General features: G+C 36.6%; 1 protein-coding gene across 2 annotated transcripts in view; it reads right to left on the bottom strand.

Annotated features, from left to right (window-relative positions):
- Window positions 1-20,272, bottom strand: part of PAWR (pro-apoptotic WT1 regulator) — a 100,538-nt gene that overhangs the window by 15,354 nt on the left and 64,912 nt on the right. For both annotated transcript variants that reach the window (XM_029205889.1, XM_029205890.1), the window contains 2 exons: window positions 14,849-14,980; window positions 5,676-5,710 (listed from right to left, as the gene is read on the bottom strand). In XM_029205889.1, the coding sequence (XP_029061722.1) occupies window positions 5,676-5,710; window positions 14,849-14,980 (167 nt within the window). The remainder of the gene's footprint in view (window positions 1-5,675; window positions 5,711-14,848; window positions 14,981-20,272) is intronic.

Raw genomic sequence — 20,272 nt, forward strand, 5'->3', positions numbered from 1 at the left:
GAAGGAAGGAAGAAAGAGTCAAAAGCAGTGTCCAGATTTCTGACTTGAGCAAGAATGTATTTTGATACCAACTACTGAAATCCACTAAGTTTCACAAGTTTACTTTTGAACATGCTGAGTTTAAGATGCTTCTAAGATATCTAAAAGTAGATATTTGAAAGTTGTTGGTTATACAGATATAGAGCTAATGATTTAGAATCATCAACGTAGGTATATACAGTAACCAAAGTCACCAGAGTGAAAGAAATTTCTAGAACAAATACACAGAACAAAAAGAGAATAAAGTCTAAGACAAAGAGCTGAGTAACATCAACACATAAAGAGTAAGTACAGGAAAGGACGAACTACAAATAAAAACTGGGAAATATTGGCAAAGTGCCAGGAAGAAAATCAAGAGGGTAAGCCATCACCTATCATGTTATAAAAGAGCATTAGAATCATTTTAAAGGACCTCTTTTCACTTAAAAAGAAGTCCACTTATCTGCATCAACCACAGATTATTCAAGTAGAAACCACAACGCTGAGAACTACAAACGAAAACCTAAAAATGTGGATATCCCTTAATATGTTTGTTTGCTTGATGTACAAGCTTAAAACAGCCTTTCAAAAAGTTTAACCTATTAACAATTTTAAAAATCCTTCCTATTAGGCCTGTCAATACACAAGTGATAATATCATCCAAACTCAAAACAAGGAATAATTATTACTGAAAAACATAATCAGTGATTTATCCCCATTAGGTATCAGGTCTGTAAAGAACACTGTCATAATTGTGAATAACTGTGTTAACTTGATCTTCTTACCAAATTTAGCTCTGTTTATTTTAAAAACAGGGGCTTCCCTGGTGGCGCAGTGGTTGAGAGTCCGCCTGCCGATGCAGGGGACACGGGTTCGTGCCCCGGTCCGGGAAGATCCCACATGCCGCGGAGCGGCTGGGCCCGTGAGCCATGGCCACTGAGCCTGCACGTCCGGAGCCTGTGCTCCGCAACAGGAGAGGCCACAACAGTGAGAGGCCCGCGTACCGCAAAAAAATAAATAAATAAATAAAAACAGAAATGTTTCTAACCTATTTTTGAGGGCTGGATATGTACAGCACAAAATACCCAGAATAAAAGATTGTTTTATTAACTCCAAAAAGATTGTAACGTTCTATTCAGGAATGTTAACACAAATCTCTAACCAATACAATTCCAAAAAGAATCCCCCTCTGCCTTTAGCTACAAAGTATTAACCATAATGTGCAGAAAAGGAAAAAGAATAAACAGTATCATCAAAGATAAATACCACCATTTACCAAAATTTTCCCCCTCTGGGAATTTTCGTATTTTCTGTGGAAAGACTAGAAGGTGTTGTGTTGGGGGATAAAACTATCACGAGAACAAGATTGGCAGCATTATGAGATTACAGCTAAAGGAATTTTCCACTAAAATAGATATTTTAAACCTTAGCAATTAGAAGAAATACAAGACCCATGAGTCAAATCCTAGTTTTAGAATGGATACCAAATATTTAGAAGTATTAGGTAAGTCGGGGAATTACTAAATAACCAAGAAGTACATGACTGGTCTCCATATTTTTAATGTTTCACTACCTTATTCAATTCCACCACCACTGTCCCAAACAGTCCCTCACTCTGGGTAGGTCTTCTCTCTCTTCTCCTTTTAAACACACACACACACACACACACACACACACACACACAGCAACAACTAAAGATCAAAATCATCTCTCAGACTCTTTATTAAAATTGTGATACATATTCACTGTGGGAAGCAGATAACATGAATCAATATCTCCAGTAACTCCACCAACCCAGAGATAACGGCTGTTATATTCTACAATATATTAGTAGTTCATAACCTTTTTGTATTGCAGATCTCTTTGAAAATCTGATGAAAAATATAGCTCTTCTCCCAGATAACCATGATATTCTTTTACAGAGAATTTTAGCAGCTCATCAATAGAGTTCAAGTTAAGAACGCTTATATATATTATGATAGATGTTGTTTTATATCATACTCTTCGTAATATGCTTTCCCTCTCTCCATTTAACATAAATAGGTAATAATTTTCCTACAATTATTAATTCCTATAATTAACGGTTTTCTAAAGAATCAGTTTAATGCCTGTATTGTAACTTTATATTAATATGCTATAGCTTATAACCTATCTCATTGTTAGAAATTTAAGTTTCTTCAGTTAGGGGCTATCATACTTGTTCATTTCTGGTGTGTTAAGTATAATGAATTATCCTAAAGAAATCACTATAAACTTAACCAAGTAAACATGCCACTAAGAAAATTACACATTGGGGGAAAAAAAAAACCCAAAAATACATAACCACTGATCCATCCTTCTTAAACCTTGAGTTTCAGAAATTTCAAGACTCCCCCCTCCAAATAATTATCCAAAGTTATTTAAACATGTTTTAAAAAGGAGTTCAGTGACTATGTTAAGAGACGTTCTAGGTAAACAGGAGTTGATTCAATAAAATAGAGCCCAACTACAGTGACTGCTTAACAAACTCAATGCTTAAAAAGTACATCCTTCATATTTGTAAGAAAAAAATTAATATTTAATCCATAATTTACAAGAGCACACAAACTAGTCTTGTGGGTGGCTTGTACCCTCTAATGACTTTTTAAGTTTGTCTAGTCGTATGTATATCATAAGTTATTTGGTTTGCTGAAAATATTTTCTAACATATAATGCCAAATTTCTATCCTTTAGCCCATTCCTCCTTTTTTCACCCCCATTAATCAGCAGACACCCTTCTCCAAAAAACATACATTCTCCAGTCTTTGCTACAACTTGCTGACAGATTAATGAAAGTAATGAACTGTTGATATACAATGTAACAAATTCCTCTAGATAAGGAATTGATAATTTCAGATCTAGATTTTGTGTTTGTTTTTACTTGGTGTGTGTTCAACTACGAGTTGCTATGAGTCCATGAATAATGACTAGAAACTTAAAAAAAATTTTTTTGTTGTTTGTTTTATAACAGTATTAAACATGGCTAAACCTTTGAGAGCTGAAAAGTAACAAACCATGTGATTTAGGCTATGAAAATAAAAGAAGTAACAAGTATATGAACAGGTCACAAGTAAAATAATGGTCTAAAAAATCGGTGGGATGGGGAAGGGAGGGAGATCCAAGAGGGAGGGGATATATGTATACATATAGCTAACTAACTTCACTGTACAGCAGAAACTTATACAACATTGTAAAGCAATTATACTCCAATGAAAAAAAAGCTTAAAAATAAAAACATACATCATGTGAAATCAATTTTCTACCTAATTTAACACAATATGTAAATAAAGCTTTTGATGAGGATTTGTAAGTTATTCCCCTAATGATTCTAACTAAAGAATGCAAATCTGAAAAGTGCCAATTATAATTTAAGGTTTATAATTTAATAAGGATTAAATATGTATGAATGATACAGCAAACTTGGTAAGTTACTGAAGTTTATTTTTATTCCCCAAACCAAAAACTGATGATAAAAACTCTTTTGGTTTGAAAATGTGGCCTGGAAATAGGCCAAATCAAAGCTATTTGATTGGCAATGCTTGCTAGCAAAAGAAAAAAGAGTCTTTCCAGTTTAAACTATTCATGTTAAGTAAAAATTACCAAGCACAAGTTTCATTATATCTACATCAAAATTACTCAGAAATGAAAATAAAAGCAGCAGCAGTGGCAAACATATCAGACCTACTTAGTCAATTGTTGATTACCTTGGCCTTCTTATCTCTTTTAAAAGGTAAACACTGGGACTTCCCTGGTGCCGCAGTGGTTAAGAATCCACCTGCCAATGCAGGGGACACGGGTTCGAGCCTGGGTCTAGGAAGATCCCACATGCCATGGAGCAGCTAAGCCCTTGCGCCACAACTACTGAAGCCCGCGCACCTAGAGCCCACGCTCTGCAACAAGAGAAGCCACCGCAATGAGAAGCCCACACACTGCAACGAAGACCCAACGTGGCCAAAAATAAATAAATAAAGTTATTTATTTTTTAAAAAGTTAAACATTGAGTTTTATCTATATAATAACTTAGTATTAAAATTAGAGCTCTTCTTAATCAATGCTTTATTTTAGATAAATTATAATAACCACAACTTTTAACCAAATATTTTAAACTTTAACATAAAAGTAGGGGAAGACAGAGGTTTTATATGTATAAATCTAGGTAGATTGTCTTGTGCAAGCATGTGGGTTCTGGAGTCAGGTTGCCCGAGTTAAAATCCAGACTCTTCTGTTCACTAGCTTCGTAAGCACAGTGAAATGATTCTACCTCTTTATCCCACTTCACTCACCTATAAAATAAAAGTAAATATTATACCTACAGTACCTACCTTACAAGATAACTTTGAGAATTGAATGAGATCTCTATGTAAAGCTTCTTGGACATTATAAGCACTTGATAAGATTTACCATTATTCCATTAATTATTAGCACAAGCATGACCACACCTTCTGCAACCTTGGCTTCAACAGGGAAAGAAGCTAATATCTCAGTCATCTCTGTTAAACAACTTATACTTAATTGTGATTTTCCTCCTATACATGTGCACACACACTCAAACACATTTTCTGATAAAAGCATTACTCCTTGTGTATAGCTGGCGCTATGGACTTGCTAGGGTCTGAATGTTTGTGTCCCCCCCCAAAATTCTGTTGAAATCCTAATGTCCATTCTAAGGGTAATAGGAGGTGAGGCTTTGGGAGGTGCCTAGGTCACAATGGTGGAGTCCTCATGAATGGAGTTAGTGCTCTTAAAATAGAAATCCCACAGAGCTCTCTAGCCCCTTCCACCATGTGAGGACACAGTGAGAAGCTGTTAGTCTGCAACTGGCAAGAGGGCTTTCACCAACCAGAACCTGACCCTGCTGGCTCTCTGATCTCTGACTTCCACGCTCCAGAACTGTGAGAAATAAATTTCTGTTGTCTGTGATATTTTGTTATAGTGGCCTGAATGAACTAAGATCAGAATGAATTGGATACTCCCAAAATTCATATGCTGAAAGCACTAACCCCGATGTGATGGTATATTTGGAAGCAGGGCATTTGGGAGGTAACTAGGTTTAGATGAGGTCATGAGGGTGGGGCCCTCATGATGGGATTAGTGTCTTTATCAAAAGAGACACCAGGGAAGCCACCCCTTCTCTCTCCACCATTTGAGGACAAAGTAAGAAGGCAGCTCTCTGCAAGTCAAGAAGAGAAGCCTCATCAGAACCAGACCACGCTGACACTGTGATCTTGGACTTTACAGCCTCCAGAACTGTAAGAAAATAAATTTCTGCTCTAGCCATCCTGTCTATGGTATTTTGTTATGGTATCCCAAGCTGACTAATACAGATGGTATATCTGTATTTTCAGTGTTTAAATACACAAGGGAAAATGACTCAGTTTTTCTTTTGCTAAGTTCATCAAACCCTTACAAATTCATGGTGTATGCAGTATTCAAAGACTGCAGAGTATGTCAGAATAAGTCATGGTCAGAAAGACATTACACTCCTGCCTACGATGTAATTTCTTTTTAAGAGCACAATATTAAGGTTTCTTATTTTTCAAACAGCTGCTTGAAACAGTTCTAGTTAGTTAAGCCACGGTCAGGAAGACATTATACTTATGTCTACAATATGTTGTTAGTCATAACTTAAGGATTCTTACCTTTTGTACCTGCCTGAAACTGTTCTAGATGGCTCCTGTAAAGTAAAAAAAAAAATGACATATCAGTTTGGGTATGTGTATAAGCACACAATTCCGTATTCCATAAAACTACTGACAGAGAATATTGGAACAATTACCATTGTTTTTTTTTTAAATAATTATTTTATAGATTTATTTATTTTTACTTATGTATCTTTGGCTGCATTGGGTCTTCGTTGCTGCTTGCGGGCTTCCTCTACTTGCAGCAAGCGGGGGCTACTCTTTGTTGTGGTGTGCGGGCTTCTCACTGCAGTGGCTTCTCTTGTTGTGGAGCACGGGCTCTAGGCACACGGGCTTAAATAGTTGTGGTATGCAGGCTCAGTAGTTGCGGCTCGCAGGCTCTATAGCGCAGGCTCAATAGCTGTGGCGCACAGGCTTAGGTGCTCTGCGGCATGTGGGATCTTCCCGGACCAGGGCTCAAACCCGTGTCCCCCTCGTTAGCAGGAGGATTCTTAACCACTGCGCCATCAGGGAAGTCCCTTTAAAACTATTTTTGAAACCACAGGAACTAGATTTAAATGTTTAATCACTGGTTATTTAGATAAAGCAGAAAGAAATACTAAGGTTATGTGTATGCACTCAAAGTACATTTTACTGAATGTAGATAATAATGATTCCACATGGAACTTTTCCCCTTAAGTTTCACAAACAGTACTCCAACTAACATTTTATCAAGGTTTTCTTTCATAAAAGTCCCTAATCTTATTCTATATGAACTAAAACTTAAGGCACAGACCTTGAATGATATCTGTCTAAATATGCATTAGAAAAAATGCTAATAATGCCTTAAGTTCCAAAACATAACACCTCTCTCACTCTGGTTATAAATGAAATATTTCAAAACATGACATCAGCTTGATTATCCAGACTATCTCTTGTTGCAATGAAATAGGCAAAATTGCTAACTAAGAACAGCCCTTGTTGCATTTACTGATTTGTGGGTAACTGATATATTGATTGTAATGGTAGAAACAACCTGGCAATAAATAATATTTCTGAGGCTTAAAGTAGGCATTTTCCCCTAACATGATAAAACTTAAGAGTAATACACATTTAGAGTAGAATTTTAATAAATACAGAAAGGTGAAATGGAGGATGTTTTCAGCAACACTACACTATCGTGGCATTATACTAATGTTATACTTTGACCCAACTATAAATGACTTAAAGTCAGTTATCAGGTAAGTTTCCATTTAAGTATACTAATAAGTTGTATAATATCTGTTTTCTACGTTTCTCACAGCTTTTTTTTTTAAACAACTAGTGACTTAAAACATATGTCAACTTTTACGGTATTTTCTCTACAGCTAGTTTGGTGCAATTGATCAAATTACAACTTGGACATACCTGATCAAATTATTCCATGCTCATGTATAAAGATGTATAAACAATTAGATTTAAGCCTATTTCTGTATAACTAATATTCAAGAGCTAAGATTCTAAAGCAGACCAACAACTCTTAAGCTTATTGTTTATTGGTTAGATGTGAATATGCTTTTTATCAGACAACACTTAAGCTTACTGTTTATTGGTCAGATTTGAATACAGTTTTATTAGATTATACATTTTGTAACTAAATGTTATTTCACAGTGACTCTAGTAATCAAATTCTATTGCTTAGGGACTTTCCTGGTGGTGCAGTGGTTGGGAATCTGCCTGCCAATGCAGGCGACACAGGTTCAAGCCCTGGTCCAGGAAGATCCCACATGCCGCAGAGCAACTAAGCCCGTGCGTCACAACTACTGAGCCTGCACTCTACAGCCTGCGAGCCACAACTACTGAGGCTGCGTACCACAACTACTGAAGCCCGCACACCTAGAGCCCGTGCTCCACAACAAGAGAAGCCACCGCAATGAGAAGGCCGCACACCACAACTAAGAGTAGTCCCCGCTCACCACAACTAGAGAAAGCCTACATGCAGCAACGGAGACTCAATGCAGCCAAATATAAATAAATAAAAAATAAATTTATATATATATAAAAAATTCCATTGCTTAACAATGGAATGTTTCCCAAATTGGATAGACTATATTAGTATTAGCAGAGATTGGGAGGGGTGGTAGCCTGCTTCTCGTGTGTATTCAAGACTCACATTTACAGATGGAATTTATGCCCTGCCAAAAAGAGGAAACTGAAAAAACTTTTTTCTATGTTAGATAGAAAAAAAAAAAAAAAATCAGCCCCTATAGTGCAGTAAAAGAGTCCCTTATAACTTTAAGGAGGAAAACTCTTGTTACATTAATACAAAATTCTACACAAATATAAACCTTAGATTTGTTAAATAGAAGCCTCTATATTTCTGTGACCGCAAAGATTTCCAAGCAAAGAGTGATAACTTCATAATTACTAAAACTGTGAAAGTTGAAAATTCCATTCTAAGTGTGTGGGGGGAGAAGAAATACCTTCAGTATCACTGAAATTGCTTGTAAAAAATATGAATGCTAAGACTATATTGGTCTTAAAAGTTTCAAAGACTATGTAATTAGACCTTCCAATAACCCTAAAGTTTATTATACAACTGATTTAAAATATACTTTTCCTGAAATAATCTTTCTTGTAATGGGATGGTTTATATTACAAAAGGGAGGGGGAAAGACCTATGTAGAGCTTAGAAAATGCTGGCAAAGCACGAACTGTTTTATGTGAGTTTAAATAAAACATTCTGCTTCATTCAAGCTTAGAATGGTCAATAAGGAAATTCCACGAACATTGTCTTTACAGGTGCAGCGGCAGATCAGCACTTGTAAAGTATAAACGAATATAAAAGCATATGTGAAATAAGATCAGACAAATACAGGCCCAGTAGAATATAGTAAAATAATACTGAAGTTATTCAAATAAACTTGAATAACTTCAGTATAGCCCTTGGTAAACTATGGCATACCATGGTAACTGGCCCTCAGGACTAACTTTAAAATACCTATACTGGTATATATAATATACTAAGATACAATGTTGAAGATGAATGCAGAACAGAATATCTGTAATGTACAACTGATAAAAATAACTTTAAAAATGAGAATAAAATAAGGACATTATCAAATTAACAAAGATTTTAAAAGGAAAAACTAAATAATAACCAATATTTGTAACTATAAATGAAGTATAACCTTTAAAAATTGTGAATCACTATATTGTATACCTGTAACTTGTATAGTATTGTATAGCAACTGTACTTCAATTAAAAAAAAAAAAAGGAAAAGCTCATTATTCCCCTCCTTTCCTGAACGCCTTAGTCTTAAAGCCATTAGGTGGGGCAGAGCAAGGTGGGGAGGAAACAAGGTGGCCCCAACCAGGGTATCAGAATACTGGAACACTCCATGAAGAAGAGCTGCTTGGCAAAAAGAATCAGAGTCCAAGAAAACTGAGGACAGCATCCATACAGCAGGGGGACTTAGCCTGGCATGAGAAATCAGAGCCTGAGCAAAATGTGGAGGGGTCTACAAAGCATGAAAGGGAAGTTAGGTTATCAGGCCTGAGGCAAGGTCAGAAAGGGAGTCCCAGGAAGGGATACTGAGAGCCCCAAGCAGGGTGTGATGGTCATCCATTCATAAGGGGGGCCCAAAATGGGGATTTAGAGCCCCAGAAGAGTAAAGAAGATGTTCCCTCAAAAAAGGCAGCCTGGGGCTTCCCTGGTGGCGCAGTGGTTGAGAGTCCGCCTGCCGGCGCAGGGGACGCAGGTTCATGCCCCGGTCTGGGAGGATCCCACATGCTGCGAAGCAGTGGGCCCGTGAGCCATGGCCGCTGGGCCTGTGCGTCCGGAGCCTGTGCTCCGCAACGGGAGGGGCTATAGCAGTGAGAGGCCCGCGTACCGCAAAAAAAAAAAAAAAAAAAAAAAAAAAAAAGGCAGCCTGGCATGAAGAATTCACAGCCCTTGCAAGGTGTGGAGAGCATCTCTGTAGGGCATGAGCAGGGCTGATGTGCTGGAGCCCAAATAGGATGAAGAGAGTGTCCACAGAGTGGCAGCCTGGCCTGGAGGTGTCAAAACCCAATCAGGTGATAAGGGGTCCCCATGGAGGAGTAATCCAGCATGAGGTCTCAGTCTGAGCAGGAACAAAGGAAGACCCTAAGGAAGAGCAGCCTGTCACAGGATGGAGAAGCTAAGCAGGGTAAGGACGGACTCCACAGAGGGGGTGAACTGGTGTGAGGAGTCACAACTCAAGCAGGGTAAAGAGGGCAACCTGCAGCTTCACAAGGGATGCCCAAGCCTGAAGAAACTGAGGAGAGTGTTCATGCACAAGGTAAAGCCAACGTATGATGTCAGAACCCACTCGCGGTACGGAGGGAATAAGTGTGGGGAAGGAGTGGCAATGGGAAATAGGTTACATATAGGGGAATTGATTAAATAAGAAAACACATTACGAATAACGGGAAACAGGTTCCTCAGTGTCACAAAAGGGAGTTACAAACACTAGATTTAAGCCTTGTGATATTAGATTAGAATTGGCCATATTGGTATAAATTAGTTTCAGTATCTACACAGATAGACGTAGTTACCTAGGTAGGTAGGCAGGCAGCAGACAAACAGATATGTATACGTATGCATGTACATAGAGACACACACAGTAGGTCTGTACATAGAGAGCGACTACAAATGGTGACATCTCAATAACATGAACATAACTACAGCCCAGATCTTGGCTTCACAATATCATTTTCCAGTAAAAGGAATCAGGGCTCCTTAGAGAAGTAGCTGCTAGCTTCCAAGACTGGAGTAAGAAGCTAAAGATGAGTCTGCATTATCTTATTATGCCAGAAAACAAAGAAGTATTCCGAGAATGATGGAGATGTAGCAAAGGATACAAAAGGTTAAAGGGGCTCTCACTGGCCAAATTTGGGATAATGTGACTATTAAAATAAATAATGATGCTGTGGTAGGCAGAATAATGACCCTCAAAAGATGTTCACATTCTAGTCTCTGTAATCTTCAAATATATTAGGCTACATGGCAAAGGGAAATTAAGGTTGCTAATCAACGCCACTAAATAGGGAGATTATACTGGGTTATCTGATGGGCCCAATGTAATCACAAGGGTCACTGAAAGTGGAAGAAAGAGGCAGAAGAAGGTCAGAGGGAGATATGGCAAAGAAGAAAGGTCACAATGCTGACTTTGAAGGAGGAAGAGGGACACGGAATACAGGTAGCCGCTAGGAGCTGGAAAAGGCAAGGAAACTGATTCTCCCCTACAGCCTCCAGAAAGGAATGTAGCCCTGATTTTAGCCTTTGATTTCAGTCCATGATTTTATTAGTCCAATGAGACTTCCAACTTACAGAAGTGTAAGTTGATAATTTTGTGTCATTTTAAGATACCAAATTTGTGGTAATTTGTTATAGCAGCAATAGAAAACTAATACTGATGGTAAGTAAAACCCATCAGATAAAATAGGTAATAGGGAGTTGATACAGATATACAGATATAAATAGATGATAGATAAATGGACAGAGATAAATAGAAAGTTTGATGGAGATTAAGATATCTACATGGTTCAAAGCACTTATCCACAAAATACTTATTAAGAAGGGGCAGTGAAGCCTGGCAAATACCACCTTTATCACACGACCAAAGTGATCATCATCAGCAATGGAACAAACTAAAATCATGTGTCACCTGATAGGATACACAATGAGAAAAACACAGCACCAATTCTGTGACATTCCTGACAAAGACATACAACCTGAATCTAATTATAAGTAAATATTAGATAACCCAAACTGAAGGTCACATCACAAAATAAATGACCTACAATTTTAAAAAGTGTTAAGATTAAGAAAGTTAAGGAAAGACTGTATCAGATTGAAGGAAACTAAAGAGATATAGTGACTAAATAGAACATGTGATTCTGAATTAGACCCTCTTGCTATAATTTAGGACATGACTGGGACAACTGGCAAAACTTGATGATGGCTGAATATGTTAGATGGTAAAAGAATGTGTCAATTTTAATTTCCTATTTTTAAGAGCTGTGTTGTGGTTATGTAGGAGATCTTGTCTGTAGAAAACACACAGTGTAGTATAGGGGGTAATAGGGCATCAAGTTAGCAACTTACCCTCAAACATTTTAAAGGAAAAAAATTCTCTGTACAGTACTTGCAACTTTTCAGTAAACTTGAGATTGTTTTAAAAGGCAAATCAATAAATAATCAAAGAAAGGAGAAAAATAAAACTCATAAATATAAGTTCATCTCTGGTAATCTGGCCAAAGAAAATAATTCAAAACACAAAAAGCTTATTTAATCTCCACAGATGTTAATTCCAGTATGACTTATAATAGTAAAAACGTTTAACCACTGAGGATTTGTATTAATGGGAAATTTGTGTCACCTATTACACACATTAAAAAAGAAAATTCTATGCCACTGAAAATAATACACAAAGAATTTTGAATAACATGGAAAAAAATGTTCATGCTATAACACCTACAAAGAGAATTTTGGCAATACCATCAAAATTACAAATGCACATTCCTTTTCACCCAGAAATTCTAGTGCTAGGGTTTTATCCTACTGATTTACACACACATATGCAAAAGAACATATATTAAAAGGTTTTCACCACCACATTGTTTGTAAAAGCAAAAAATTATATATAACGTAAATGACCATCAACAGAAATTAGTTAGAAAAATTATGATACATATATAAAATAGAATATTCTGTGTTTACAAAAAAATAATAGGGAAGCTCTTTATGTACTCCACAATATTAAATGAAACGAACAGGATGCAAAACAGTGTGCTAAAAATTAGTGAATACATATATAGACATATATATACACACATATAGACATAAATTTGTTTATGGACTACCTCGAGAAGGATCTAGAAGGATGTGCAAGAAAAGAAAGCACTAGTTGCCTCCAAAGAAGGTAACCAGGTAGCTGAGGAAGACTTTTTACCATACACCTTCTTATGCTTTTTCCATTTTTTAGCATGTGACTGTATGCTTCTTTTAAAATTAGTTAAGCCTAAAGTTTAAAATTTAATAAACAGTTCATAAAATACATAAGGAGACCAAACTAGGTAATTTCCCCTGTCTTTTACATTTTCATTTTTGTCAAATTTTCTAATTGATCATGTATTATCTAATCAGAGAATTAATATATTACTTTAAAAACTGGCATATTATCTAGGAAAAAAACATGGTTAAAAATGTGTAAAATCATAGCTAAAAATATAAGAAAAAAATATAAAGGCTCATTTTTTATTACCACTACTCCATATTATTTGAAAAATGCCAAACAGAAACTTAAAACACTCTAACCTTTCACAGAGCTTACTGTTATGCCAAATTCATGTTCCCATTTCATTCTTCATTTAAAAAAATTTGTTTAACTGATTCACATACATAATGCTAAGAAACAAAATCTCTCTGTCCTATTCAAGAAAAGCCTTAAAACAATCAATGATGCCAATATTTTCTCTTTTTGTTGTTTTTGAAGTTGGAGTTATAAATAAAATCTATATCTTATCTGAGTAATAGAATATGTGAGTTTAGGTAGTAACTCAGAGAGAGGTCAACTATGTGGACAGAAAAGTTCCTGTTCCCATTTCAACTTCAATGTGGCAATCTGGGATCCACGGGAGAGTTTTTGCCTCACTTTCATCCTAAGCACATAGCCTGGAATATACATACTTAAAACCAAGATCATCAGTGAGTTACATCCTAATTGCTAATGAAACAAACAAATAAACAAAAATGAGAGAAATGAAGGGCAGACCTAGGAAGAGATTAGAAAAGCTACAGGAAAGAAGATAAACTGGATAAGGCAGAAAGCTCCTCAGGGAGCCCGGATCAGCAGAGACTGCTACATATCTGGGTATAAACTTGGAAATAAACTAAACACTAGGCTCCTCAGCTTTGACTGGGTAAGGAACAGAAAGAAATCAGCCCTCCTTCCAAAAGCTGCTGCCTGATGTTAAGTGACATGACCAAGAACTGAAACCAGTTCTAGACTCAATCAAAATGCTATATTGTCTCTATCCCAATAAATTAAGCCTATTTCTTCACCTGGAATAGGCACAGATTTAATTTCAACTTTGCTGTAATACACAAAAACAAAGGATACAAAGATACTTTAGATTATGAACAGTCACAGAGGTGCTGAGAGAAGCACTGCTGCTTAGCTTACGCTATGTTATAATAGGGTATTCTAGCAGTAGCAACTGCAGTACAGGGGCACAGACAAACCCCCATTACCATTCTTCGCATCAATGTATCTGCCTCAAAGAGCAGAGGAAAAAGAAGTTTTGCATTCACATCCAAACCATTTCAAAATATTTTGCCTCTCTCTGCCAAATGCCTTCTATCATAACCTTGCAAATTAATAGACAAGTTTACATTTCATTTTTTTCATCAGTAAAACAGGGAGATATGTGTACTGCTCGGAAACTCCTTTTAGAGTAGTATCATAATAAAATGCACTTACAAAGTCAAAGCTGGAACTCTGAAAAGACAACACAGTAGCTTACGATCTCAAAATGCCATCAAATTAATTTAAGATTAGATATATCAAGATAATTCCCAAAGTACAGTTTATATGGAATGGTTCTGAAGAGTGATTTGCTTTAAACTCAGGCACCCCAATGCCAACAACTCCCAATTTTCTGTGCTACAAGAAGCCAAGTTAACAGCTAATTGGAAACTGACTTAAATTTTGTTTTAAAAAGTATTTTATAATTACACAGAAATATGGGTGTTTCTGGCAATTCACAATACTACATGTTGTGTTTTATTATTATGTTGAAACATTTGACTTGGTAGACACTTGTTATTCAACTCTTTATTTGCTACATAATTCTAATGCAAATATCAGCCTAGAACAGAACTCTCCACTCACTTAAAACTCACTAATCCTTACTTTTTTAAGAGCAAAAGGGTAATTATTTTTCCTGCTTATTTTTACAACGAATACTGTTTAAACCTGCTTAGTCAGTAAATATTCACTGATCAGGAACTAAGGACCAAATACTGCTTACGTCAAAAAGTATTTAGATATAAGGAAAATCACTGGTTAAATCCATTGAAAGTACTTAAATAGAGTTGATGCAACCAAAATGAAACTGGAAAAATTATTAACAGTAACTTAAAAATTGTTAAAATAGCTAGTGACATTCTAGAATTTTTAAATACTCACTTGTAACAGATAGGAACTTCCTGGATCTAATAAGCTTACAGCCTCATTTTGCATCGTGTTCTGTTGTGTAATTGCATCTTCTCGTTTCCGCTCTTTCTGCCCAGCTTCATCATCTTCATATTCATCTAAGCACTGAAAGAAAGAATAGTTTCCATTTTACTTCTATATAATATTAATAAAATGTTTTGATAGTACGTGAAGATACATTTGATAGCATTAAGAAATACTAAGCATTCAGAAACTACACAATAAAAGTGTTCCTTTCAACAACTGGTACATTTAATTCCTATAAACTAAATTATCTGCTTAAAACCCAAACCTCCACATTCACACCCTTGTGAACATCTTTCTAGGCTCTAGGCTCTAACTACCAGTGACAAGGTTTGCTTAAAGGTAGGGTTCACTCTTTCTTCATCATTCAATCTTCAAGTAAATGGACTACCTTAAAGCACTTTTTGGAAGGTAACAAAAGACACACCACACAGACATGGAATGTAGAGTCTAACGGGAAGGGGTGTGTGTCTGTGTGTACATGTGCAGATAACTTAATAATAAAAGCCACTGAAGGGGTGTGTGTGTGTGTGTGTGTGTGTGTGTACGTGCGCACATAACTTAATGTTAAAGGCCATTTTCTACCTTAGTAGCCTATGAGTATCTTCACCTAGGGAGTAAGTCTTCTACAAACACTCTGTAGAAGAATTTACAATTTAAAAAATGTGTTTAATTTGGAATTGCAGATATTAAAAAAAGAGAATTTCAGATGATGGAAAGAGCATATGGAAAAGCTTACATGAAAGGGTGCTGTTTAAAAAACCGATAACACCACCTGTGTTATCTATCCAGACTTTTTACATTAATAAAAAAAAATAAAACCAACAACCCATAAACAGAAACTAAACTCTATCCATTACACCCACTGTGAAATAGGTCAACTGTTCCTTGTAACTGAACACATTCTTAACCAATACACTGCCTGTGTGTGTTTTGTAAGAGACAAAAAATAAATAATATCTCTGCAGGCACTTTGTAAACACTAAGACACTGACCAAAGCACAGAATAGCAGGAAAGACAATAGTATTTACAAATTGTGCAAAGAGAAAAGAAAGGCTGAAGCCACTGTGCAAACCAAGAAGGATCACTGGAGCATCTGAAATAGGAGAACACAGAAAATAAGCAGCACATTCAAAGACACAAGGTCCATGGGGGGGGGGTATGGAAGAAAGCATCTGTTTGATATAGAGTCTTAAATCAGGATGATGTGGAGGGAAAGCTGGGGGACAGAATGGAAGGGATGAATTAAAGAAACAAGTAGGCTGAGATTCCAGAGAATGTTTAGGGTCTCTCCTGTAATGCAACTAACTATGTGTACAGGTGTCACCTGGCCCTCTTCTCACCCTGTGGGAACTGGGGCTTAGGTAACTGGTACAAGAAAAATGATAACACTGTGGCTACTGCTTTGCTGTGAGTAACAAACTGTTCTTGACTCCCAGGAGACTAGTGTCTTCTGCCAGGATCCATGAAACCATAGCAGGCTAACTCGTTAGCTTGTAAGCAGGGTAAGATCTCAGATCCTTCAAAGTCCTTGACAGAGGTGAGTACTGGAAAGGCATAAGCTCTGATCACAAAGAAATACAGATAATAAATAGCCTAAGAAGTCTAGACTTTTCATTATATAACATTGAAACATGTTATAGTGCTACAATTCCCTGGAATATAAGTAAAACATGATCAAAACTGATTTGGGGAAAGGAACCTGTATACAGCAATTCAGAGTTCTGATTAACAGGGACCAAAAGTGGAGAGACTAAACAACATAGTAGGCAATGGGATCCTATGAAAAATGATATATCTGGGAATTCCCTGGCAGTCCAGTGGTTAGGACTCAGCACTTTCGCTGCCGGGGCCTGGGTTTGATCCTTTGTCGGGGAACTAAGATCCCTCAAGCCTCTCAGCATGCCCCCCCCTCCAAAAAAAAAAAAAGATGTATCTTAGGTGGAAACAGAATCAATAAAAGGAATCTAGTAAAGGGTACCAAAGTTTAAGAAATTAGTCCTGATTAGAAAACGAATCTCTCTTAGGACTTTTAAAAAGACTTTCTCAAACCAAGACAGTATCATGTTTTATGCCAAAATATCAACAAAATTTAAAAGCAAAGCCAGACTTAAGACACTGATGTCCACTATCAACAGGGTGGTTACCATCACTCTGGAAGTACTATTTGGTAAAACTAGGGAAGAAGAATAAGAGATTTCAGCATCAGAAAGGCAAATTTTCATCATTTCAAATGATACAAATTTGTCAAAAATATTTTAGAATTACTACAGTTCCTTAAGATGGTTTTTCATTAAGCACACAGAAATAAATAGCTTCTCAGAGTAACATCAATAGCTAGTTAGATTATATAATTTTAAGAGTAACCATAAAAATAAACTTAAAAAACTTTATGAAAAAACTATAAAACTTTACTGAGTGGTATAAATTAAGATCTCTTCTTAAGAAAAAAAACTAATACTGAAGGTGTCAATAATCTGTAAATCAATTCATAAGTTGAATTTATTTGGAAAGTAAGGGTGGATCATCTGGATGCATAATTACATAAGACACCCAGAAAAATTACTTTTTAAAGAGAGTTATGACAGAACACTCACTCTAACTAACATTAAAATGTATAAAACCACAACACCGAAAACTATGTGATAAAGATACTAGAACAGAAAAGAGAATGGAGTACAGAAATTCTTCAATACATAGTACTGAGACAAGAGTCAGCAAGACTATAAGACCTAGAAAGAATAAAAAATGGTCTCATCTAGCCTTCTACTCTGTGAAAGCAATCATTCTCTGGTACCTGGGCTGTAAAAATCCCTGACCGTAGGATCAAATGTCAGTAGCATGAATTCTTAAATCATAGAGTAATATAGACTCACCAGCATTAAAAGAAAGCAGAAAAAATAAACTTCAGTAAATGTTTGATAAATGAGTTACCAAGATGAGACAAATTAGGGAGATGGACTGTTGCATCCCAAGTTAAAATTCTGAATGTTCTTTTTCTTGGCAACACTCTTACCCACTGACCTGGGAACCTATTTATCACACATACTATCTCTGTGGAGAGTGTGTACATCTTACTTTCCAGGAAGCTTTTAGAATAGGGATTACTTGATGAATCACAATTTCCCTCCAAAGTTCTTCTAGAAACCAGTATAGTTCTTTTAGCAACAAGCATCTTACAAATTCCTTAAACTATCTTACTTAACAGGGGATAACTACACCTGGAGGAACCATTTGGTAGAAATGGTGAGAAATAAGAAAAGACTGAAAGCAAAAAGGAACTGAGTTAATTGACAAAGGTGGGTAAAGACATCTCCTATTCTATTTCTTGTAAAGATTAATAATTTTCTAAGCACAGAAGCTGGCTGGTATCCTCAAGGGAGAGAGAGAGTTGGTCTTTAAATAAGTACTAGCAAAAATAAAACCAAAAAGAGCCCTAAATATTTTTTAAAGCTTCTTTCTATGAATTATAAGCTTTTTATCTGGGAGGGAAAAAGATGAGAAGAAAATAGCTACTGATTTTATAGTATACTTACAACAGTAATGTGGGACTGAATCTCCTACCTCTCTTCTCAGCTCTCATTTATAGATAAATGTAAACATGTAAAAGTTATTCTCTCCTTTCACACAGATTAGAGAGGAAGTTGCATGGGAACTGAGTTAACAATTATTTGAAACAAACCAAAAAGTCAGATTTTATGAAATGATAATAATAAGCATCACTAATTCTCATCAAGCTCTTTGCTCTTCCCAAAGGTACATTTAGAGTGTTAATATTTTAGCAAATAAAACCTCTGAACAAAAAAGGAAATGTATGATTTTCATTGCTAATAACAAAGTATCAACACTGAAAAAAAAAGAAGCTGCTCTGAATAATTTTTTATAACATGTAAGATTATTGCTCAGATCTGACAAAGTAACCAAATAAAAAGAAAACGGATTTTTTGTTAAGTCCTATTAGTTAGGATTCAAAAAACTGTACTTCATAGGAGCACAACAGAAAGTTCAGAAATAGATCTAAATAGACAAATTGTGTTTACAATAAAAGTAGAAACTCTTACTGGTGGGAAAGAATGGGCTTTTTTTAAAACACATGGTTTGGGGATAACTGGATAACTATATATTTTTTAATGTGAAATTGGATTTATTCCACATACTAGGATAAATTCCAGTACATCAGTAAAAATGAGCAAGGGCTTCCCTGGTGGCGCAGTGGTTGAGAATCCGCCTGACGATGCAGGGGACACGGGTTCGTGCCTGGTCCGGGAAGATCTCACATGCCGCGGAGCGGCTGGGCCCCTGAGCCCAACGGCCATGCTGGGCCTGTGCGTCCGGAGCCTGTGCTCCTCAACAGGAGTCCGCAACAGTGAGAGGCCCGCGTACCGCAAAAAAAAAAAAAAGAGCAAAAATTTGAACACTCTGCCGAAGAAAATATAGGGGTGACAAATACATGAAAAAAAGGCTCAATATCAGTACTTATTAGGGAAATGCAAATGAAAACCACAATGGGCTATCACTACATACCTCCTGGAATAAAATTAAATATCGACTAAAATTAAAGTGTTAATGAGGATTTGAAACAACCGAATGTCTCCTATATTGCTGGTAGGAACGAACAGTGGCGTAGTCATACAGGGAAACGTTTGGCAGTTTCTTATAAATTTAAATATACACTTACCATATGACCCAACAATTCTACTCCTAGTTAGTTACGAAGAGAAATGAAAACATATTCACTCAAACCTTAAACAAAAACTTGAACAAAAAAAAAATAAGGGCTTCCCTGGTGGCGCAGTGGTTGAGAGTCCGCCTGCTGATGCAGGGGACGCGGGTTCGTGCCCTGGTCTGGGAAGATCCCACATGCCGCGGAGCAGCTGGGCCCGTGAGCCATGGCCGCTGAGCCTGTGCGTCCGGGGCCTGTGCTCTGCAACGGGAGAGGCCACAGCAGTGAGAGGCCCGCGTACCGCAAAAAAAAATAAATAAAAAATAAAATAAAATAAAAATCAGTTTTCATAATAGCCAAAAACTGGAAATAGTCCAAATGCAATCAACTGGTGAACAGATAACCAAGAGTAGTACAGCCATGCAACAGAATATACTCAGTAACAAAAGAATTATGCTAAGACACCAGGAAATGAGGACTATATGCTGTGTGATTCAATTTCTGTAAAATTCTAGAGAAAGCAAAGTCATAGTAACAGAAAGCAGATCAGTGGTTGTCAGAAGCTGTGCCTGAGGGGAGCGGGCTGACTAGAAAGGGGCAGAATGAATGATGGAAGTGTTCTACATCCTGATTCTCATGGTGGTTTGCCCAGTTGTGAATATTTGTCAAAATTCATCAAATCACACTCTTAAGACAGTAGCATATTATT

This window comes from Monodon monoceros, unplaced genomic scaffold (genome assembly GCF_005190385.1).
Source record: "Monodon monoceros isolate NGI ecotype Baffin Bay Population unplaced genomic scaffold, NGI_Narwhal_1 Super_Scaffold_6, whole genome shotgun sequence".
In the NCBI taxonomy this organism is placed as follows: Eukaryota; Metazoa; Chordata; class Mammalia; order Artiodactyla; family Monodontidae; genus Monodon; species Monodon monoceros.